The 22,041-nt window shown below is 33.3% G+C and overlaps 1 protein-coding gene across 1 annotated transcript in view; it reads left to right on the forward strand.

The window, feature by feature from the left end:
- The window catches only part of LOC148939419 (uncharacterized), a 353,303-nt gene that overhangs the window by 315,321 nt on the left and 15,941 nt on the right, over positions 1-22,041 (forward strand). The window contains exon 9 of the mRNA XM_089106560.1: positions 11,866-12,073. Within this exon, the coding sequence (XP_088962686.1) occupies positions 11,866-12,073 (208 nt within the window). The remainder of the gene's footprint in view (positions 1-11,865; positions 12,074-22,041) is intronic.

Below are 22,041 nucleotides of genomic sequence, written 5' to 3' on the forward strand. Positions count from 1 at the left end.
GGGGTGGAAGGGGTGAAAAATTAGGTATTTACATTTTTGACATTTAGGAAGCTTTTTATACACTAAAATGTTCAGAAACAAATTGTTGAACAACATATCCAAAATCAGCTAAAATCGTCCGCCGGGAAAACTCTCAGGGGCTGCTTAAAGGGGGTCGAAGGGGGTGAAAAGATAAGTACTTCAAGTTGGAAAATAGGTTTAGGAGTTAAATTAAGAATGTAACTTTCTCTGAAATGTTATTTGAAATTTTTTTATTGGTGTTGAGGTATCCAAAAAGCTGTAGAGTATAGTTGTGGTTGAAAAAGATGAAAACCTTCTGAGGCAGCTGAAAGGGGGTGGAAGGGGGTGAAAAATTAGATATATACTTTTTTTAAATTTAGTAATCTTTTTTTACAATAAAATGTTAAGAAAAAAATTGCTTAACAACATATCAAAACTTTGATAAAATCACCTGACTTTAAAACTCTCAGGGGTGGATAAACGGGGATCGACGGGGGTTAAAAGATAAGTACTTCAAGTTGGAAAATGGGTGGAGGAGGGAAATTAAGAGAGTAACTTGCTCTGAAATGGTCTTTGAAAAGTATTTCTTGGTGTTGAGGTATCCAAAAAAGCTGTAAAGTATAGTTGTGGGTGAAAAAGATAAGTACTTCAAGTTGGAAATGGGTTTAGGAGGGACATTAATATATCAAATTGCTCTGAAATAGTATTTGAAGGTATTTCTTGGTGCTGAGGTATCCAAAAAGATGTAAACTATAGTTGAGGGAGAAGTAGATCAGTAGGTCAGGTTGAAAAATGGGTTCAGGATGGACATAAAGAAAGTAACTTACTCTGAAATGGTCTTTGAAAAGTATTTCTTGGTGTTGAGGTATCCAAAAAGCTGTAAAGTATAGTTGTGGGTGAAAAAGATAAGTACTTCAAGTTGGAATATGGGTTGAGGATGTTCATTAAGTTTTCTAGTTTTTCTGACATGTTCCTCGAAAAATTTGTCTGTGTGTTTAGGCTTAGAAAAAGCTTTACAGTATAGTTTTGGTTGAATGAGAAATTTTCAGCAAGTTGGAAATTTGTTTTATGAGGGACAATAAGTAAGTTACTTACTAAAAAAAGTTCTTAGAACTAATTTTCATTGATATTATGTTAGGAAAAAGTCGAAAAACGAGTTTAGGAGAGACATTAAAGAAGTAACTTGCTCTGAAATGGTCTTTGAAAAGTATTTCTGGAGATTAAGGTATTCAAAACGCTGCAAAGTATAGTTGTGGGTGTAAGAGTTATGTACTTCAAGTTGGAAAATGGGTTTAAGAGGGACATTGAGAGAGTAACTTACTCTTAAATGGTCTTTGAAAAGTATTTCTTGGGGTTGAGGTGTCCAAAAAGCTGAAAAGTATAGTTGTGGGTGAAAAAGATAAGTACTTCAAGTTTGAAAATTTGTTTAGGACGGACATTAAGAAAGTATCTAGCTCCGAAATGGTCTTTGAAAAATATTTCTTGGTGTTGAGGTATCAAAAAAGCTGTAAGGTATCATTGTGTGTGAATAATATAATTAATGCAAGGTGAAAAATGGGTTTATGAGTTACATTAAGAAGGTAACTTGCTCTGAAATGGTCTTTGAAAAGTATTTCTTGGTGATGAGGCATCCAAAAAGCTGTAAAGTATTGTTGTGGGTGAAAAAGATAAGTAATTCAAGTTGGAAAATGGGGTTTGGATGGACTGTAAGAAAGTAACTTGCTCTAAAATGTTCTGTGAAAAGTATTTCTTGGTGTTGAGGTATAAAAAAAGCTGTAATTGATAGTTGTGGGGGAAAAAGATAAGTACTTCAAGATGTAAAATGGGTTTAGGAGGGACATTAAGAAAGTAACTTGCTCTTAAAAGATCTTTGAAATCTATTTCTTGGTGTTTAGGTATCAAAAAAGCTGTAAAGTATAGTTGTGGGTGAAAAAGATAAGTACAACAAGTTGGAAAATGAGTTAAGGAGGGAGATAAAGAAAGTAACTTGATATGACAAGGTATTTGATAAGTATTTATTTGTTTTGATTTATACAATAATATGTGAAGTATTATTGTGTGTGAAACATCAGTATTTCAAGTTGGAAAATGAGTTTAGGAGGGACATTAAGAAAGTAACTTGCTATGAAATTGTCTTTGAAATATATTTATTACTGTTGATTTATCCAAAAAGCACCAAAGTGGATTGTTTGATCAAAAAGTATAGTAATTCATTTTTGAACAGATGTTTTTTATTGACTTTTATAACGTCCCTTTATGATAAATTTACTATTTAAAGAATTTATTGGAGTTGAGGTATCCTACAAGCGGTATGGTATAGTTGAGGATGAAAAACATAAGTACTTCATGGTTAAATAGGTTGTTTGAATGGACATTAAGAAAGTAACTTGCTCTGAAACGATATTTGAATATTATTTCTTGTTTTTGAGGTATCAAAAAAATGTTCAAACTTTAGTTGCGGGCTAAAGTAATAAGTCTTTCAAGTTGGAAATGTAGCTTTGTAGGGACATTAAGAAAGCAACTTGCTCTGAAATGATGCTTGAAAAGTATTTCTTGGTTTTAAGGTATACAAAAAAGCTACAAAGTTTAGTTCTGTGTGAAAAATATAGTTACTTCAAGCTTGTAATTGGGTGTAGGAGTGACATTATTAAAGTATAAAGATATTATAATTGAAATGAAAAGTTAATCTTTGATTGTAGTAAAAAAAAAGTATGTAAAGTATAGTTGTGGGTGAAAAAGATGAAAACCTTCTGAGGCAGCTTAAAGGGGGTGGAAGGGGGTGAAAAATTAGGTATTTACATTTTTGACATTTAGGAAGCTTTTTTTACACTAAAATGTTCAGAAAAAAATTGCTGAACAACATATGCAAAATCTACTAACATCGCCCGCCGGGAAAACTCTCTGGGGTTGCTTGAAGGGGGTGGAAGGGGGTGAAAAGATAAGTACTTCAAGTTGAAAAATGGGTTTAGGAGGGACATTAAGAATGTAACTTGTTCTGAAATGGTCTTTGAAAAGTATTTATTGGTGTTGAGGTATCCAAAAATGTTGTAAAGTATAGTTGTGGGTGAAAAAAATAAGTACTTCAAGTTGGAAATGGGTTTAGGAGGGAGATTAAGAATGTAAATTTCTCTGAAATGGTCTTTGAAAAGTATTTCTTAGTGTTGAGGTATCCAAAAAGGTGTAAAGTATAGTTGTGGGTGAAAAAGATAAGTACTTCAAGTTGAAAAATGGGTTTAGGAGGGACATTAAGAAAGTAACTTGCTCTGATATGGTCTTTTAAAAGTATTTCTTGGTGTTGAGGTATCCAAAAAGCTGTAAAGTATAGTTGTGGGTGAAAAAGATAAGTACTTCAAGTTGGAAAATGGGTTTAGGAGGGACATTCAAATAGTAACTGGTTAAGTAATGTTATTCGAAAAATAGTTATTTTTGTTGAGGAATACAAAAAGCTGTAATGATTAGTTTTGGGTGAAAAGGATATGTTCTAATATCTGTAAATTTAGCTTGGGGGGGACTTTAATAAAGTAACGTGCTCTTAAATGTACTTCGAGAAACATATCATGTTGTTTAGGTAAGAAAAAAGTTGAAAAAGGGGTTTAGGAGGGACATTAAGGAAGTAACTTGCTCTGAACTTGTCTTTGAAAAGTATTTCTGGGTGTTGAGGTATCCAAAAAGCTGCAAAGTGTGGTTGTGGGTGAAAAAAATAAGTACTTCTATTTGTAATATGGGTTTAGGAGCGATATTAAGAAATTGACTTGCTCTGAAATGTTCTTTGAAAAGTATTTCTTGGTGTTCAGGTATCCAAAAAGCTGTAAAGTATAGTTGTGGGTGAAAAGGAAAAGTACTTCAACTTGGAAAATGGGTTTAGGAGGGACATTAAGAAAGCAACTTGCTCTGAAATGGTCTTTCAAAAGTATTTCTTGGTGTTGAGGTATCCGAAAAGCTGTAAAGTGTAGTTGTGGGTAAAAAAGATAAGAACTTCAACTTGGAAAATGGGTTTAGAATGGACAAAAAGTATAAAACTTGCTCTGAAATGGTCTTTGAAAATTTTTTCTTGTTGTTGAGGCATCCGAAAGGCTGTAAAGTATAGTTTTGAGTGAAAAAGATAAGTACTTCAAGTTTGAAAATGGGTTTTGGTGTGACATTAAGTTTGTAAATTTATAAGAATTTTTTGTTGTATTGTATTTAATGGTTTTGAGGTATAAACAAAGCTGTAAATGATTCGTTAGTGTGAAAAAAATTTGTACTTCAAGCTGTAACAAGGGTTTAGGATTGACAGCCAGGAATAAACGGTATCTGAAATGTACTTTGGAAAGTATGAATTGGTGTTAAGGTATGAAAAAAACCGTAAAGTACAGTTATGGGTGAAAAAAATAATCACTTCATGCTTAGAAATGAGTGTCGTAGGGATATTAAAAAATAACTGGTTCTGAATTTGTTTTTGAAAAGTATTTCTTGGTGTTTAGGTAACCAAAAAGCTGTAAAGTAAAGTTGTGGGTGAAAAATATAGGTACTTCAAGTTTGAAAATGGGTTTAGGAGGGACATTAAAGAAAGTAACTTGCTCTGAAATGGTCTTTGAAAAGTATTTCTTGGTGTTGAGGTATCCACAAAGTTGTAAGGAATAGTTGAGGTCGAAAAGGATAAGTACTTCAAGTTGGAAAATGGGTTTAGGAGGGACATTAAGAAAGTAACTTGCTCTGAAAAGGTCTATGAAAAGTAAATCTTGCTGTTGAGGCATCCAAAAAGCTGTAAATAATAGTTGTGGTTGAAATAGATAAGTACTTCAAGTTGGAAAATGGGTGTAGGAGGGACATTAAGAAATTATCGAGCTCTGAAAGGGTCTTTGAAAATTATTTCTTGGACTTTAGGCATCAAAAAAGCTTTAAATTACAGTTGTTTGTGAAAAAGATAAGTCATTCAACATTGAAAATGTGTTTATGAGTTATATTAATATAGGATCGTTCTCTAAAATGCTCTTTAAAAAGTATTTCTTGGTTTTTATGTATCCAAAAAGATGTAAATTATTGTTTTGTGTGAAAAAGAAAAGTATTTCAAGTTGTAAATTGTGTTCATGAGTGATATTAAGAACTAATCATTATCTTAATATTAATTTGAAAATTGTTTCTTGTTTATGAGGTATCAAAAAAGCTATAAAGTATAGTTGAGCATTAAAAATATAAGTACTTCAAGTTGGAAACTTGGGTTTGGAGTGACATTAATAAATTAAACTGCTCTGAAATTGTCTTTGAAAAGTATTTCTTGGTGTTTATGTATCCAAAAAATCTTCAAAGTTTAGTTCTGGGAGAAAAAGATAACTACTTCAAGTTGAAAAATGGGTTTAGGAGGGACAATAAGAAAGTAACTTGCTCTGAAATGGTCTTTGAAAAGTATTTCTTGGTGTTGAGGTATCCTAAAATCTGTAAAGTATAGTTGTAGTTGAAAATGATATGTACTTCGAGTTGGAAAAGAAGTTTAGGAGTGACATTGAGAATGTCACTTGCTCTGAATTGGTCTTTGAAAAGTATTTCTTGGTGTTGAGGTATCCAAAAAGCTGTAAAGTATAGTTGTGGGTGAAAAAGATGAACACCTTCTGGGGCAGCTTAACGGGGGTGGAAGGGGGCGAAAAAATAGATATATACATTTTTGAAATTTATGAAGCTTTTTTTAAACTAAAATGTTCAGAAAAAAATTGCTGAACAACATATGCAAAATTCGCTAAAATCATCCGCCGGGAAAACTCTCAGGGGCTGCTTAAAGGGGGTGGAAGGGGATGAAAAGATAAGTACTTCAAGTTGGAAAATGAGTTTAGGAGGGACATTAAGAATGTAACTTGCTCTGAAATGGTCTTTGAAAAGTATTTCTTGGTGTTGAGGTATCCAAAAAGCTGTAAAGTATAGTTGTGGGTGAAAAAGATAAGTACTTCCAGTCGGAAATTGGGTTTAGGAGGGACATTAAGAAAGTAACTTGCTCTGAAATGATCTTTGAAAAGTATTTCTTGATGATGAGGTATCCAAAAAGCTGTAAAGTATAGTTGTGGGTGAAAAAGATAAGTAATTAAAGTTGGAAGATGGGTTTAGGAGGAACATTAAGAAAGTAACTTGCTCCGAAATGGTCTTTGAAAAGTATTTCTTGGTGTTGAGGTATCCAAAAAGCTTTAAATTATAGTTGTGGGTGAAAAAGATATGTACTTCAAGTTGGAAAATGGGTATAGTAGGGACATTCAGAAAGTAACTTGCTCTGAAATGGTCTTTGAAAAGTATTTCTTGGTGTTGGGGTATCCAAAAAGCTGTAAAGTATAGTTGTGGGTGAAAAGATAAGTACTTCAAGTTGGAAAATGGGTTTAGAAGGGAACATTAAGAAAAGAACTTGCTCTGAAAAGGTCTTTGAAAAGTATTTCTTGGTGTTGAGGTATCCAAAAAGCTGTAAAGTATAGTTTTGGGTGAAAAAGATAAGTACTTCAAGTTGGAAAATGGGTTTAGGAGGGACATTAAGAATGTAAATTGCTCTGAAATGGTCTTTAAAATTATTTATTGGTGTTGAGGTATCCAAAAAGCTGTAAAGTATAGTTGTGGGTGAAAAAGATAAGTACTTCAAGTTTGAAAATGGGTTTAGGAGGGACATTAAGAAAGTAACTTGCTCTGAAATTGTCTTTGAAAAGTATTTATTGGTTTTGAGGTATCCAAAAAAGCTGTTAATTATAGTTTTGTGTGAAAAAGAGATGTTCTTTAATTTGGGAAATGGGTTTAGGTGGGACATTAAGAAAGTAACTTGCTCTGAAATGGTTTATGAAAAGTATTTCTTGGTGTTGAGGTATCCTAAAAGCTGTAAAGTATAGTTGTGGTTGAAAAAGATAAGTACTTCACGTTGGAAAATGGGTTTAGGAGGGACATTAAGAAAGTAACTTGCTCTGAAATGGTCTTTGAAAAGTATTTCTTGGTTTTAAGGTATCCAAAAAGCTGTAAAGTATAGGCTTTGATGAAAAAGATAAGTACTTCACTGTTGAACATGGGTTTAGGAGGGACACAAGGAATATAACTTGCTCTCTAATAGGATTTTAAAAGTATTTTTTCGTTTTGAGGTATCCAATCTGCTCCAAAGTATAGTTGCGGGAGAAAAAGGTAAGTACTTCAACTTGGAAAATGGGTTTAGGAGGGACATTAAGAATGTAACTTGCTCTGAAATGTCTTTTGAAAAGTATTTCTTGGTGTTGAGGTACCCAAAAAGCTGTAAAGTAAAGTTGTGGGTGAAAAGGAATGATGAGTACTTCAAGTTGGAAAATGGGTTTAGGATGGACATTAAGAAAGGAAGTTGCTCTGAAATGTCTTTTGAAAAGTATTGCTTTGTGTTGAGATATCCAAAAAGCTGTAAAGTATAGTTGTGGGTGAAAAAGATGAGTACTTCAAGTTGGAAAATGGGTTTAGAAGGAACAAAAGGAAAGGAACTTGATCTGAAATGTCTTTTAAGAGGAATTTCTTGATGTTGAGGTATCCAAAAACTGTAAAGTATAGTTCTGGGTGAAAAGGATGGGTACTTCAAGTTGGAAAATGGGTTTAGGAGGATCATTAAGAAAGGAACTTGCTCTAAAATATCTTTTGTAAGGTATTTCTGAGTGTTAAGGTATCCAAAAAGCTGTAAAGTAAAGTTGTTGGTGAAAAGGAAGGACGCTTCAACTTGTAAAATGGGTTTAGAAGGGACATTAAGAAAAGAACTTGCTCTGAAATGCCCTTTGAAAGGTATTTCTTGATGTTGAGGTATCCAAAAAGCTGTAAAGTAAAGTTGTGGGTGAAAAGGAAGGATGCTTCAACTTGTAAAATGGGTTTAGAAGGGAACATTAAGAAAAGAACTTGGTCTGAAATGTCTTTTGAAAACTATTGCTTGATGTTGGGGTATTCGAAAAGCCTTATAGTATAAAGTTGTGGTGAAAGGATTGGTACTTCAACTTATAAAATGGGTTTAAGATGGACATTAAGAAAATAACTTGTTCTGAAAAGATAAAATAAAGCCTTAAAAAAGTATTAAAAATGGGGTGGGGACTTTTTGGGGTCCAGGGAGGGCCTTCGGGGGTCTGGGGGGGCCCTTTGGGGGGCCCGGGTGGCCCTTTGGGAGCCCGGGGGACCTTTTTGGACCGGTGGGTTCCTTCGGGGTTGGGGTAGGGGGATCTGAGCCCTTTGAGATTTGGGTAGAGGACCTCACAACACTGTTCAAATGGAACTTTTGTAGCATAACGACCACAGAGTTTCACCCTCAAATCCTCTTCTAAAATCATCTTTTAAAATCATCTTTTAAAATGTCTCTAACTGTTCTCGCCGAAATAATTCCCTAAAATGTCTAAAACGGTTTCGCCCAAATAACCCCTAATCGCAATTTCAGCTTGTTCCTTTTGTTTCGGCATCTCTGCTCTGTCACATTTGAAATTACTAAGAAACCTGATTCCCGTGTTAATCTATTCATCGCTAAGATGTTTCTTGGAGAATTGTTTCCATGGCAATGTTTATTAATACCTTTTGGAGTTCGACCAGTAGAATTGTTTCTGAGGCAAAGACATTAATGACTTGGATCTATTCCTGGAGAATTGTTTCTAGGCGAAGTTTTAAAATTGTTTCCGGGGCAAAGTATTTATGACTTGGATATATTCCTGGAGAATTGTTTCTTTGTTTTTTCATTCTCACTGACAAAAACCATAAAACAGACATAAATTGCTGTTGACATTCATTAATGTTAGAAAATTCCTGTTTTTTCATTCTCACTGACAAATACCATAAAACAGACATAAATTACCGTTGACATCCATTAAAGTGAGAAAGTTCCTGTTTTTCAAATTCTCACTGACAAAAACCATAAAACAGACATGAATTGCTGTTGACATCCATGAAAAACATCAAATAAATTGACCAACACACATAACCGTTCAAGAAACAACCATAAATGTGAGAAAATTCCTTTTTTTTCAAGTTAGAAAAATTATGTTTTTTCATTCTCACTGACAAAAACCATAAACCACGTGGTTAGTACGGGAGTAGCACCCCCCCCCCTCTCTACTAATAGCTAACCAATTAACCTTATTGAAAATATCAGAGCTAGACGATTGAAAACGATAAAACAGGAAAATAGGGAGCCCGTCCCCCTTGATTCAGTTATTCCGGCAATTGGAAACAAAAATTTCACCATTTTACCATAAATCTCGAAACTCAGCGATAAACTTGGTGAAATTAAAAAAAAAACCTTATCGCTCTGTTTGTTTCAAAACTGAAGAAAAATTTGAAAATTTTTTCAACTCCAGAAAGCATAAGACTGACCCTATACTGGGTAGTGGTGTCTTCAGAGTCTCGTGTTCATGTGGGAAATTTTAAATAGGTAGGAACCATCAACAACTAGGGGAACGTTTACATTGACACAAAATTTCAATAGATAAGTCCCTGAGATTCAAAAATAAAACGACAAATTTGATTTTGCTTTGGCCCTCCATATCTTTGAAATTCCGAAAATTTGGTTCTTTTTAAGGAGGCGACTTTAATATCTACTGTAAATAGTCTACCGCAATCATTTAAAGAGGCAATTGAGATACAAAAAAAATATATAAACAGGAATTTGGCTATAAATAGGGACACAGGAGATATTTCCTTAAGCCCAATTTATAACAACTTAATTTCAAAAGACTCAATCAATATTTTCGCCAGTCTAATTTAAGGCAACCTATTCGCATATCTGATGAAAATCAAAGTTACAGAATGACAATGTCTATAGCCAGGCAAAGAATACTTATTAAATCCAATTGGTGAATTTTCTTTCATTTAATTTTTGCTGTTTTTTTATTCGATATATATTCTGCTATTATTAGGTTCACTTCGAAAGGGTAAATTTTATTTGTTTGTTTGTTTGTTTCTTTCTTTCTTTTTCAGCACTGAGGGCGACTTGACGGAGTTCCTTGTCGAAATATTTGCTTGCTCTTCGTCTTCATAATTTGCCACTGGCTGAGAAAATCCTCGTTTTCTCACCTATTTGATTTGATTTTTCATTTGTTATATCCTTTCCTCTTTTTGAGTTTGATACGTCATGTATAGCCAGTGTGGTCTTAGAATGTATTCATTTTTACATGTCAAAAGTGACTAAAGAACAGGCAGCCTCCCTCATTCAGCCTTATGTATTTCCATCCCCCCCCCCTCCGTAACCCCCAGAACATTTGATCAGAGTTTTTAAGTAACTATTTCGTTCAAAATAGTTGAAGGCTCTGACAAATATGCCTCAAAGGACGGCATGAACCTCAATGCCCATGAGGCATGAACTGTGGTGGATATTACAAATTCCCAAATGCCTACACGTTGGTTTTATAATCGAAAAAAGGCTCCTTTGAGGTTGGTTGTGTGATTAGCTCGAAACTTTCAGGGGTCATTCACTCTGTCAATACGATGAGGCGTATGTCGTAGAAGGGAGAGGAGGGACTGGTTAGGGGACTCAGAAATAGGCCTAAAAACTGTTTATCCTTGATTAGTTTGAAACTCATTGTCGTAAGTCATTGGGCCAAGGCAGTCCAGGGCACGTCTTCCATAAAAAAGGGCACAAAAGGGCTAAAAAGAAGCTTTTTAGCTTTTTTTCCCCCGACTCATCAAAATAACAAATCTGCGGTATTTCTGGGACGATAAATTTGAAACTTTTAGGTAGGGTTGGGAAAATGAAGGGGTGGGACTTGGTGTTGCCAAATTGTGTTTTGAGGGAGAGGAAAGGAACTAAACAATTTTGTTTTTGATCCACCGTAACGTTTATAGCTCCTACGGGATTTATATCGTATCACAGTTAAGTAGCGGAGTAAATGAAAAGACAATATTCATTGCCAAAAAAGTGTATTTAGTATACCTTGGGAACACCTCGGGGAATAGAGTTGAAACTTTTAGGCAGTAAAGGAAAAGGAAGAAGTGATGGGTAAAGGGACTTCAAATTTTGGGTTTTGGGGGGTCTAAATTTCTTTTGTCTTGGGTAAACTTAAAACATATAGGGTATCCACAATATCTCATGAGCGGCTAGGAATATTGAGCTTAAGCTTTCAATAGGTGTTGGGGGGATTTCAAGATTTTGACTGAGGGAGAGATATAGAGATAAACATAAGGAGACGATGCTTATCCAGGCTATCAAAATAGCATATCTCCACTGTCTCGGGGATGGCTGAGAAGATGCAGTTGAAACTTTTAGGTAGTGTAAGGGAGGGGCAATGGGACTTTTCACTGGCTAATTTCTTTTTATGTCTTGTTGATTCTTTCACATACCTTATATATTTAGTTGTTTAAAGGTACGGTTACGCCAAGATTGACCAATACACCAAGTTTTAAACCTGACATGTTGGACTAAAGCTTGGCCACCCAAGTTCAACGTTATCTGCATTTTATGTTATCTGGAGTATCTGTTTACACAAAAATTGAAAACGTTGAGCAAATAATCACAAAAAATTATTCAGTTGACCATGTTAATCAATAGTTCCAAGTAATTAAAGTTCAGTCTGCTTTTACAGGGTGACTTATAAGCCACTTAATTCTTTCAAAATAATATATTTTTTTCAATAACAGAATTTCGATTTTTTTTTTTTTTTTTTTAGGACTATAAAATTAAATCACCGGAAAATTCCAATATTTAAAATTTGAAACAAAAAGACTGAATGAGGTGTATCCATTTACAAAAATAGAAACTATATTTAAAAATAATAAAGTGATTTATGCGCTTCTCTGCATATGAGACGGAAATCTTAGTGTCTGTTATAAACAAGACAGTAGTTGTCATATAATAAATTTAAACAATAAACTTCGAATTCAAGAACATTAAATATAATTACAATTTAGAGCCACGCTTCATCCCTGGTAATGTGGTAAAATTTGTTCCAGGTAACTGAGCTACCAGATACCGATGAAGAAGAAATAACTATCGACCCAGATGCTGAAATGATAGACACCGAGATTGACATTCCTGAAGTGGAAGAAAGTTCTAGTTGTTTATCTGTTCGTGACTGTGTAATTTGTAACATTCTCGGTGACAAAGAGGGGGGAACTTGTGGGTACTGCCATGTGACGCTTCAATCAGTTGATGCTGAAGGTAAAACTTTTAACTTGTTACCCAACCACTAAATTAGATTGTATTATTTCGAGGATAATGACGACAAGACTATCGTCATCTTGAGGATAATTAAATAAAAAAAACAAGTTTTTTTTAACTGAAAGTAAGGAACGACGTTAAAACTTAAAACGAACAGAAATTATCCCTTATATGAAAGGGGCTGTCCCCTCTTCAACACCTCGCTCTTTACACTAAAGTTTTTTATTGTTTAAAAAAAAATAGAGTTGTTAGAAAGTCAAACTTTAGCGTAAAGAGCGAGGCGTTGAGGAAGGGACAGCCCCTTTCATATACGAAATAATTTCTGTTCGTTTTAAGTTTTAACGCCGTTCCTTACTTTCAGTTAAAAAAAACTTGTTATTTTTATTTAATTTTTGAACGTTTTTGAATTAATGCAAGTTTTGATTTTGGCTAACCGTACATGAATAATTACAACAAAATTTTCATATTAATTTTACTTTTATTTGGTTAAATGGCTTTCTCGAAAGTTGTTTAATTTTATTTAAGAACGTTTTTATTAGTAATAAATATATGTAACTTACAAATTAACTTACATAACGAACTTCTATATTCTTATATTTTTATACGTATATTAGGGGGTTCGCCCCCTAGCCAATACCTTGCTCCTTAAGCTAAAGTTCGAATTTTGTTCCAATTCTTTAAAAATGACCGCTTAATCACAAAGGCAGTTAATTAGAATAAATAGCTCTTATGAAAGTACTAAAAAAAATTTGGCTTAAAGAGCGAGGTATTGACTAGCGGGTGAACCCAATCATATACGTAATATTTTCTGTTCGTTATAGGTTTTGTTGTTGCTCCTTACTTTCAGTTGAAAAACTTGTTTTTTTTTTTATTTAATTTCTGATCTTTTTTTAAATAATGCTGGGAAATCCGGCGCCCCCTTCAGAGCAATGTCCCTTCCCTTATGAAAACTTCCTTCATGGAAAGATTCTCCCACATAAGGTTATTTTCATTAATGTTCTAAGACTTTTAGGGAATATTTCTCCTTTTTTTCTAAAATCAGAGAAGTTTTCTTAGGTAAATACCTTTGAATAGGCAAGATTCAATTTAGTAAATTATGAGTGTCGAAAATCAGTATTAAGATTTGACGTTCTGTTGATGTATCTATTGGTATCAAAATTTCGTATTTTAGAGTTCCGGTTACCATTGAGCCGGGTTGCTCCTTACCTACAGTTCATTACCATGAACTGTTTGATAATAGTGATCATTGTCATCAATTGACTTGCGTTTCCTATTTCTTTTTCCCTCTTTTTCAAAACACCGCTGACTTCGTAAAAATTGATAGTTTTTTTTTTTTGTTTTTTTTTTTGTCTGGTTATGCACAACTGATGGTTGTAGCCTATGCCATTCTCGTACAACTATGGATTTCATGTACAGGGTCTTCCTAATATAAAGGGGACTGCCTTCGCCCTAAGTTTATCTCTTTATGTTCCGTCCCTCGTGGGTCATGGTCCGTGGCACTCTGTGGCCTGTGTCACTCCGTGGTATATGCCCCTACCCCCCCCCCCAAAAAAAAAGAAAGAAAACAAACTTATATAAAAAAGAAACAACTTATTAATGATATCTTATTTCAAAACTTTTTTGAACTGACCCTGGCCCTCCATGGCCCGTACCCCCCACCCCCCACCCCCACCCCCCAAAAAAAGAATAATAACAATATTTTTCTCAAAACATATAGGAACCTTTCTCGGTTTCTGTCCTTTTTTGCTCATCCCCCTCTCTCTAGGGTGCCAATGGGTGATCACTTTAAGCAGGTACTCGATGTAAAAGAATATTTGCTATTCTTGGTATTGTTTCGTTTATTATACGTTTTTGATTAGTACAAATAGTGCATTGGTAAAGTAAACTCCTATACCTTAATGTAAAAGTGTAGATGAAGTACATCGACGAAGTACCTTGGACAAGAAACCGTAAAATTATTCATTTGTATAAGCTAGCTGACCCTAATATTAGCATTAATAAATCTCTATCCCGTTTTCAAAGTAATTTTAATCATCCATGGTCACCAATTTGTTCACAATAGTTTTTTTTTTATTAATGTAATGCATGTAATGAATTTTTCTCTCTCTATTTTTTTTTTGTCATTTTAGTGATTATTTCGTATATGTACCTTTTTTTGACGGGTATTAAATGAATAATAATAATAATAATAATAATATTAGTATTAATAAATCTCTCTCCCGTTTTAAAAGAAACTTTTATCATCCTTTCGTTAGCATCATTGTTCGTATTAATGTAATGAAGAGTTTTTTTTTTTGTCATGTATTTGAATTTTCAATGTGTGTTTGTGTCCTTCTTTTTTTTCTTTTTTTTTATTTTTGTTTTCTTTAGTGATTACTACGTCTGTTGTACCTTTTTTTGACGGTCAATAAATGAATAATAATAATAATAATAAAAAAAGACAAATATCTGAACTATAAAACAAGCCTTAATGGATAAACCATAGGAAATGTATGCATGCACTGTCATAAAAGAGAGGAATTAAGCTTCTTTGGAGTACCGAAAATATTCAACTGTTGTAATGGTGAATATGCAAGATTAACACTTCCAGGGAAGCTAATTTCCATACTAAACTAATACATTTCCAAAACTAATAGTTGACAACGAGGGAAAACTTCTTGAGTATGCTTCTGGTAACACGTTACCCGTTGATAAATCGTATCATTATCTTTCTGGTATTCGCACTCAAAAGAAAACAAGAAGAAGACAGGCATACTGTTGTAGCAATATCATAAGCCATATTTATATGCATTTTGTAACTGTTGCCTATGTAAAATAACGTAGTAATACACAATTAAATCGTAGGCAAAATAAAAAGGGTGTTGGCAGTTAATATCATGAACGAATATAACAACAAAGTGGTTAAAATCAATCTTTAAAAGTGTGTACCAACATTAAAATTTAAAAGTTTGTCAAACGTTAAAAGTGTGTATTGATAGTGTACCAACGGTTGCAGTCATTGAACTTAACCGCATAATTAGTTTGTATGTGAAACTACGATAAAAATTATATATGGGCAAAAATTGGATAGTAAACATTGTACTGGTTACGAAGTATGAGAAGCCCTGTGAAGACAGGAAATGAGGAATTATTTTATGGAACGGATTCAAAACATCCAAAGATATTCAACGATATAAATGATATGAAATATTGTATGTGATATTCTTTCATTAAAAATATTCTTTTCCATCATGGTGTTATGATTCTTTTATTTTAGGGCATTTTATTTTATCAAATCTTAACGAGTATTATCAAAACATGATCAGATATTATAAGAGTCCTCTTTGGTACTATTAAAATCTTACAGGGTATATTCAAATCTTGCAAATTATTAACAAAATCTTCTGTGGTATTATCAAAGTCTTACCTGGTATCAATAAAAAATTTTCTGGTACTATCAAAACTTGCCTGGTATTATAAAAATCTAGCATTGTGACATAAAAACCTCTATAGAATTTTCAAAGTCCTTCCAAGTATTACCAAAATCTTGCGTGGTTTTGTCAAATCTTGTCTGACATTATCAAGCATTTTGGTTGCATTATAAAAATTTTTCCTGGCATTACCAAATATTGTCTAGTATTATCAAAATCTTGTCAGATATTATGCAATCCTCTCTGGTATCATAAGAATCCTAGCTGAAATTAACAAAATATTTTCTAGTACTATTATAGCTTTTCTGATATTACCAAAATCTAGCTTGGTACTATCAAAATCGTGTCTAGTATTATTAAAATCTTGCCAAGTATTACCAAAATCTTACGTGGTTTTGTCAAATCTTGTCTGATATTATCAAACATTTTGGTTGTATTATAAAAATTTTGCCTGGTATTACCAAATATTGTCTAGTATTATCAAACCCTTGTCAGATATTATGCGAATCCTCTCTGGTATCATAAGAATCTTAACTGAAATTAACAAAATATTTTCTAGTACTATTATAGCTTTTCTGATATTATCAAAATCTAGCTTGGTACTATAAAAAACGTGTCTGGTATTATTAAAATCTTGCCAAGTATTACCAAATTCTTGCGTTGTATTATCAAAATCAGGTCTAATATCATTAAACATCCTACCTTGCACTATCTAAATGTTGTGTGGTATTAACAAAATCTTACCTAGTATTAGAAAAACATTTTCTGTTACTATCAAAACTTGGCTGAAATTATCAAAATCTAGCATGGTGATATCAAAATTTCTTTTGATTTATCAAAATCTTTCCAAATATTACCAAAATCTTGCGTGGTATTATCAAATCTTGTCTGATATTATCAAACATTTTGGTTGCATTATCAAAATTTTTCTTGGTATTACCAAATATTGTCTAGTATTATCAAAATTCTGTCAGATATTATGTGAATCCTCTGTGGTATTATAAAAATCTTAGCTGAAATTAACAAAATATTTTCTAGTACTATCATAGCTTTTCTGATATTATCAAAATTTAGCTTGGTACTATCAAAATAGTGTTTGGTATTACTAAAATCTTGCCAAGTATTACTAAAATCTTGCGTTGTATTATCAAAATCTGGTCTGATATTATTAAACATATTGCCTTGCACCATCAAAATCTTGCGTGGTATTATCGAAATCTTACCTGTTATTAATAGAATATGTTCTGGTACTATCAAAACTTGTCTGATATTATCAAAATCTACCATGGTGATATCAAAATCTCTATGGATTTAGTATTAGTATAAAAAAAATGCGGTCTGGTATTATTAAACATCTTGCCTTGCACTATCAAAATTTTGCTTGGTATTACCAAATTTTGTATAGCATTATAAAATCTTCTCTCTGGCAATATCAAATCTTACATGGTATTATCAAAATCTTGCAGTTTATTAACAAATTATGTTCTGACACTATCAAAACTTGCTTGGTATTATCAAAATCTAGCATGGTGCCATCAATTATGTGTCTGATGTTAACAAATTATTGCCAGGTATTACCAAATCTTGCGTGGTATTATCAAAATTTTGTTTGATATTATCAAACATCCAGTGTTGCATTACCGAAGTCTTGCCTGGTGTTACCAAATCTTTTCTAGTATTATCAAAATCTCGTCATGTATTATGACATTTCCCTATGCTATTATCGAAATCTTAGAAGGTATTATTAGAAACTTGCAAGTTATTAGTAAAATCTTGCGTGGTATTATCAAAATCTTAAATGATATTAACAAAACTTTCTTGGTACTCTCAAAACTTATTTGATATTATCGAAATATAACATGGTGCTATCAAAATACTGTCTTGTATTATCAAAATTTTGCCAATTATTACCAAAACCTTACGTGGTATTATCAACATCTTGGCTGATATTATCGTACATCTTGCCTTGCATTATCAAAATCATGCTTGATATTGCGAAATATATAGTAGCATTATCAAAATCCTACATGTAATTAACAAAATATTTTCTGGTATTATCAAAATTAGTATGATACCGAAATCTAGGCTGGTGCCATAAAAATCTTGTGTGGTATTATCAAAATCTTGCCAATTATTGCCAAAATTTGGCGTAGTGTTATCAAAATCTTGTCTGATATTATCAAACATATTGCGTTGCATTATCAAAAGCTTGCTCGGGGCTACCAAATCTTGTCTATTACTATCAAAATCTTGTTAGATTATATGAGAATCCTCTCTAATATTATTAAAATCCTACTAGGCATTGTCGAAATCTTCCAAGATATTAAACAATCTTGCTTGGTATTGTCAAAATCTTAACTGATATTAGCAAAATATTTTCTGGTAATATCGAAACTTGTCCGATGCAATAAAAATTTAGCCTGATGCTATAAAAATCATGTTTTGTACTGTCTAAATCTTTTACAAGATTTTAATAATACTAGACAAGTTTTAGTGATACTAGGCAAGATTGTGATAATGTCACACAAGCTGTTTGATAATATCAGACAAGATTTTGATAATACAATGTAAGATTTTAGTCATACTTGGCAAGATCTTGAAAATACCAGGTACGATTTTGATAGCACCGTGTTAGGTTTGGATAAATTACACACGGTTTAATAGTACCAGAAAATATTTTATTAATATTATTTAAGATTTTGATAATACCATGCAAAATCTTGTTAATAACTTGCAAGATTTTGATAATACCATGTAAGATTTGATAATATAAGACAGGATAATATAAGAGGTAGGCTTTCATATATTGATTCTCATAGTCACTTGTCTTCTATCCGAGGCTGTTGCCCCAGTGAAGCAACAGGTTGAATTAAATCATTCTCCAATTTTTGCATTTTCATGTAGGCTTTAGCATAGCTGTTTGTGTTTCGCAATATTTCTTCCAAGAGATCCATTGAGTTACGAGAGATTCCATAATCTAAACGATATGTAGGGTGTTCTTTAACAGCATCATCGGGGTCTAAAAAATACATTTGGCCATATGAATGTGGTCCAAAATCATCTTCAGGGGTCTGTGATGGATGTGTCCCTAAACTGATTTTATGATAAATTTTTACAGCTACTTTGAAGTTCAAGATATTACGACTATTGATGATTAGATCATTGCTTACGTTGAATGAAGCTAAAGTAAAAGGCGAGATCAAGTTTTGTATTTGTTTGTGGAACTCTTTAGAGAGCAGTTGCTGCACTTTAACAGGCCAAACCAATTCATTTTAAAATTGTGGAGATGGCAACGCAATTCGACCAAGCAGGCAGCAACATCCAAATAAATCTCCTTTTTTGGCTACTTTTCCTACGGGAAAATAGAGGACTCTACAGTGAACCCTTGCGACGTTATAGGGGTCCCAAAGACTTGAAATTAACAATGGAGTAGCTTACGGCATCTTTATTGGTTTTTACTGTGTTTTGCACCACAGTTAGTTAGCAGCGAAGATTGCGATGGCGTTGTTCTTCTAACGTAATATTTCTTTCTTCTTCACTTTCATTTTGACTCATTCTGATTATCTTTGTCACTTGTCTTCTAACAGCACAATTCTTTGTTCTTCACTTTCATTTCTGACACGTTCTGATGCTGGCTTTGGCGTGTCTGCTAATCCTACAATTCTTTGTTCTTCACTTTCATTTTTGACAAGGTCTGAATCCTGCTGTTACTTGTAATTCTCGCTGCTGCTTATCTGCTAAGTGCAGTAGTTCTTTGTTTTCGCTGTCATATATTTTATAATTACATATCTTTTTTGTTTATTCTTATTTTAGATTTGTTCTGATCCTCATTGTCACATGTCTTGTAATCACATTTTTTGTTCTTCATTTTTGTTTTTGAGTCGTTATAATTCTCGCTTCCACTTATCTTTTAACTGCATAAATATTTGTTCTTCAATTTTGTTTGACTCGTTGTAATTTTTGCTTTCGCGAGTAATCTAACTACATATTTCTTTGTTCTTCGTTTGCATTCATCATTACTTCAGACATTTTCTCTATGCCCTTCGCCTTAGCTTCTCAGATTGGTCTTGTTACTTTGATGGTTTAGTTTGCTCACTTTCACCCATACATTTACATTTCTCATGTCGTTCTCTTGATCTTGTCTCATTTGATGGTCCAATTTGTTCATTTTGAGGTTACATTAATATACGTTTTGACCCTCTAGATGTTGTGAAACTGCTGAAAATGCATTTTCAAATTCACACCACCGGATATAAATACCAGAATTTACATATTTCTAAGCTTTGGTTCTGTAAATCATTTTCAATCGACATTGCTAAACTATTTAATTTATCTTTATTCATTGTTGAAGCACTGGAAATAGTGATGGTCTCCCATATATTTCTTTCCGGTAACTCTCACTGAAAAGGATGGTAGTAGAAACTTGAGAGAGCTCTTATTCAATCGGAAATCGGCAGTCCTAGTGCTGTTTTCAAGGGTCCAAAGAGGTTGGAGGGCATCAGTGATTGTTGTCCCCGGGCACTCAAGTAGCCAATGGTATCGAATCAAAATTTTGATTTTATAATTTTTCTTGTAGAAGTCGAAAGATTTAACAAATATATCAATGGAAATAACGTGATCTGTGCAGTACAAGGGGCAAGATTTCTCAATTGTGGAAAATCGTTCATTATTCACAATAAGAATTTAATAGAAAGAAGACAGGCTTGTTTGGTCTTGGCTGCCCGATCGGCTTAAAAATTAATAGAATTTTTCTCTTGAAGTAAAGTTTTGTGTCGGGGGGCATTAGGGGGCCTGAAAATCGAGATATTTATACTTTTGTCTGTAGTCGGTTTGAGTAGATATGATGTAATTAATTATACGTCTGCCATAGGAAGCACTGAACCCTATCAAGTTCATTTCCTTTTGAAGGCCAAAGAGCTCTATGAAGGCTAAGGATTTTTGAGAGCCTATGAACTTTATCAAGGTCAGGCGCTCCTGAATGTCACTGTCTATCCTTAAGTAGTACAATGGCTTAGTTGTGCAAACACGATTGATTTCCTTACCCTTGATAGATTTAAGATTTGAACTCTGAACAAACCCGGGCAATGCGATTTAACTTTTGTTGATGCTATTGTGAAACAGATTGCGTAATGATCTAAGATGTTCGCTAAGCGTCTTCCAATGATTTCAGAAAATTTGACTGGCATACTCTTTATACTATTGCGAAAGAAATTGCATAATGATCTGATGTACCTTGATATTTTCGATTTTGCTACTAATGTGAAGCCAAAACTAGTAAATAATAATTCCCTTAATGTTCTTTGTTTCAACATCAGAAGCATCCGGGATAAGTGGCTCAAGTTTAAAGATTTAATTTCAATTAATGGTGTCTGCCCTTTCGATGTAATAGGATTAACAGAGACATGGCTTTCCGATAATGATGACACTAGTGATTTTTTACTCCCTGGTTACCAAATAATCCATATGCCCAGGAGATTGACTAAGTGTTCTGGTGGTATCTCACTTTACATCCGTTCGAATGTAAATTTTACCAGGCTATCAGAGTGCAAATCTATTTTCTCTACACAACTAAATCTCAGATGTATTTATTCAATAATTGTAAACATAGTTATCGGCCAAAATTCCTATATACTCTCCTTATTTTATAAACCTCCTCCATTTCCGACCTCATGTTTTTGTAATCTGTTTGATGATTTTTCTAATTTTATTAACCTACCCCATAAAAAGGCAATAGTTCTTGGGGACTTTAATTGTAACCTACTCAATGTTGGTAATAATATTGAATCTGACACTTTTTTTGAATCGGTAACCGCGAGTGGTCTTCTACCCACAATTTTTTTCCCCAGTAGAGTCGATCCTGTGAGATCAACTTAAACATTAATTGACAACATTTTTTTATCCACGTCCCAGGGAAATGACCAGTCCTCAAATATAGTATTTTCGGATCTGTCAGACCATTTTACTATTTACTTGTCTCTACCTTCGCAACCACTACCTCTACGGTCTAGAATTAATATCCCAACACCTACTTGAAACTACAGTTCTGCAAATATAAACCATTTCATCGATTGCCTAAGAACCACTGACTGGTCCGATGTCTTAAATTGTCAAGAGGTAAATTCTGCCACAAATAGTTTTGCGCAAAGGCTAAGTAAGATTATCCATTCAACTTTTCATATTCGTAAACCTAACCGGAAAACTATCCCTATTTGCCCCTGGATGTCACATAGCCTCATTGTCTCCTCATATCGTAAAAACAAATTATATAAGTTAGCCTGTAAGACCCGTAGTGATATTGACCTATCTAATTATAAACATTATAAAAACTTATACACTAAACTCATCCGTGAAGCGAAGAAAAATTATTATTATACAAAAATTCTCAATTGCAAAGGAAATCTGAAAAAGATATGGTCCACCATTAATGATATACTTTCAAAAAATAGAAAATCAAAGTCTATACCTATTCGCCTTAAAGACACAAATGGTAGATTAATTGACCCTTTACATGCACCTGATGCATTTAATAATTATTTTTTGAATGTTCCTCATACTGAC

The sequence above is a fragment of the Artemia sp. Qi Xiang Cuo genome, chromosome 21 (genome assembly GCF_049724085.1).
Source record: "Artemia sp. Qi Xiang Cuo chromosome 21, ASM4972408v1, whole genome shotgun sequence".
NCBI classification, from domain to species: Eukaryota; Metazoa; Arthropoda; class Branchiopoda; order Anostraca; family Artemiidae; genus Artemia; species Artemia sp. Qi Xiang Cuo.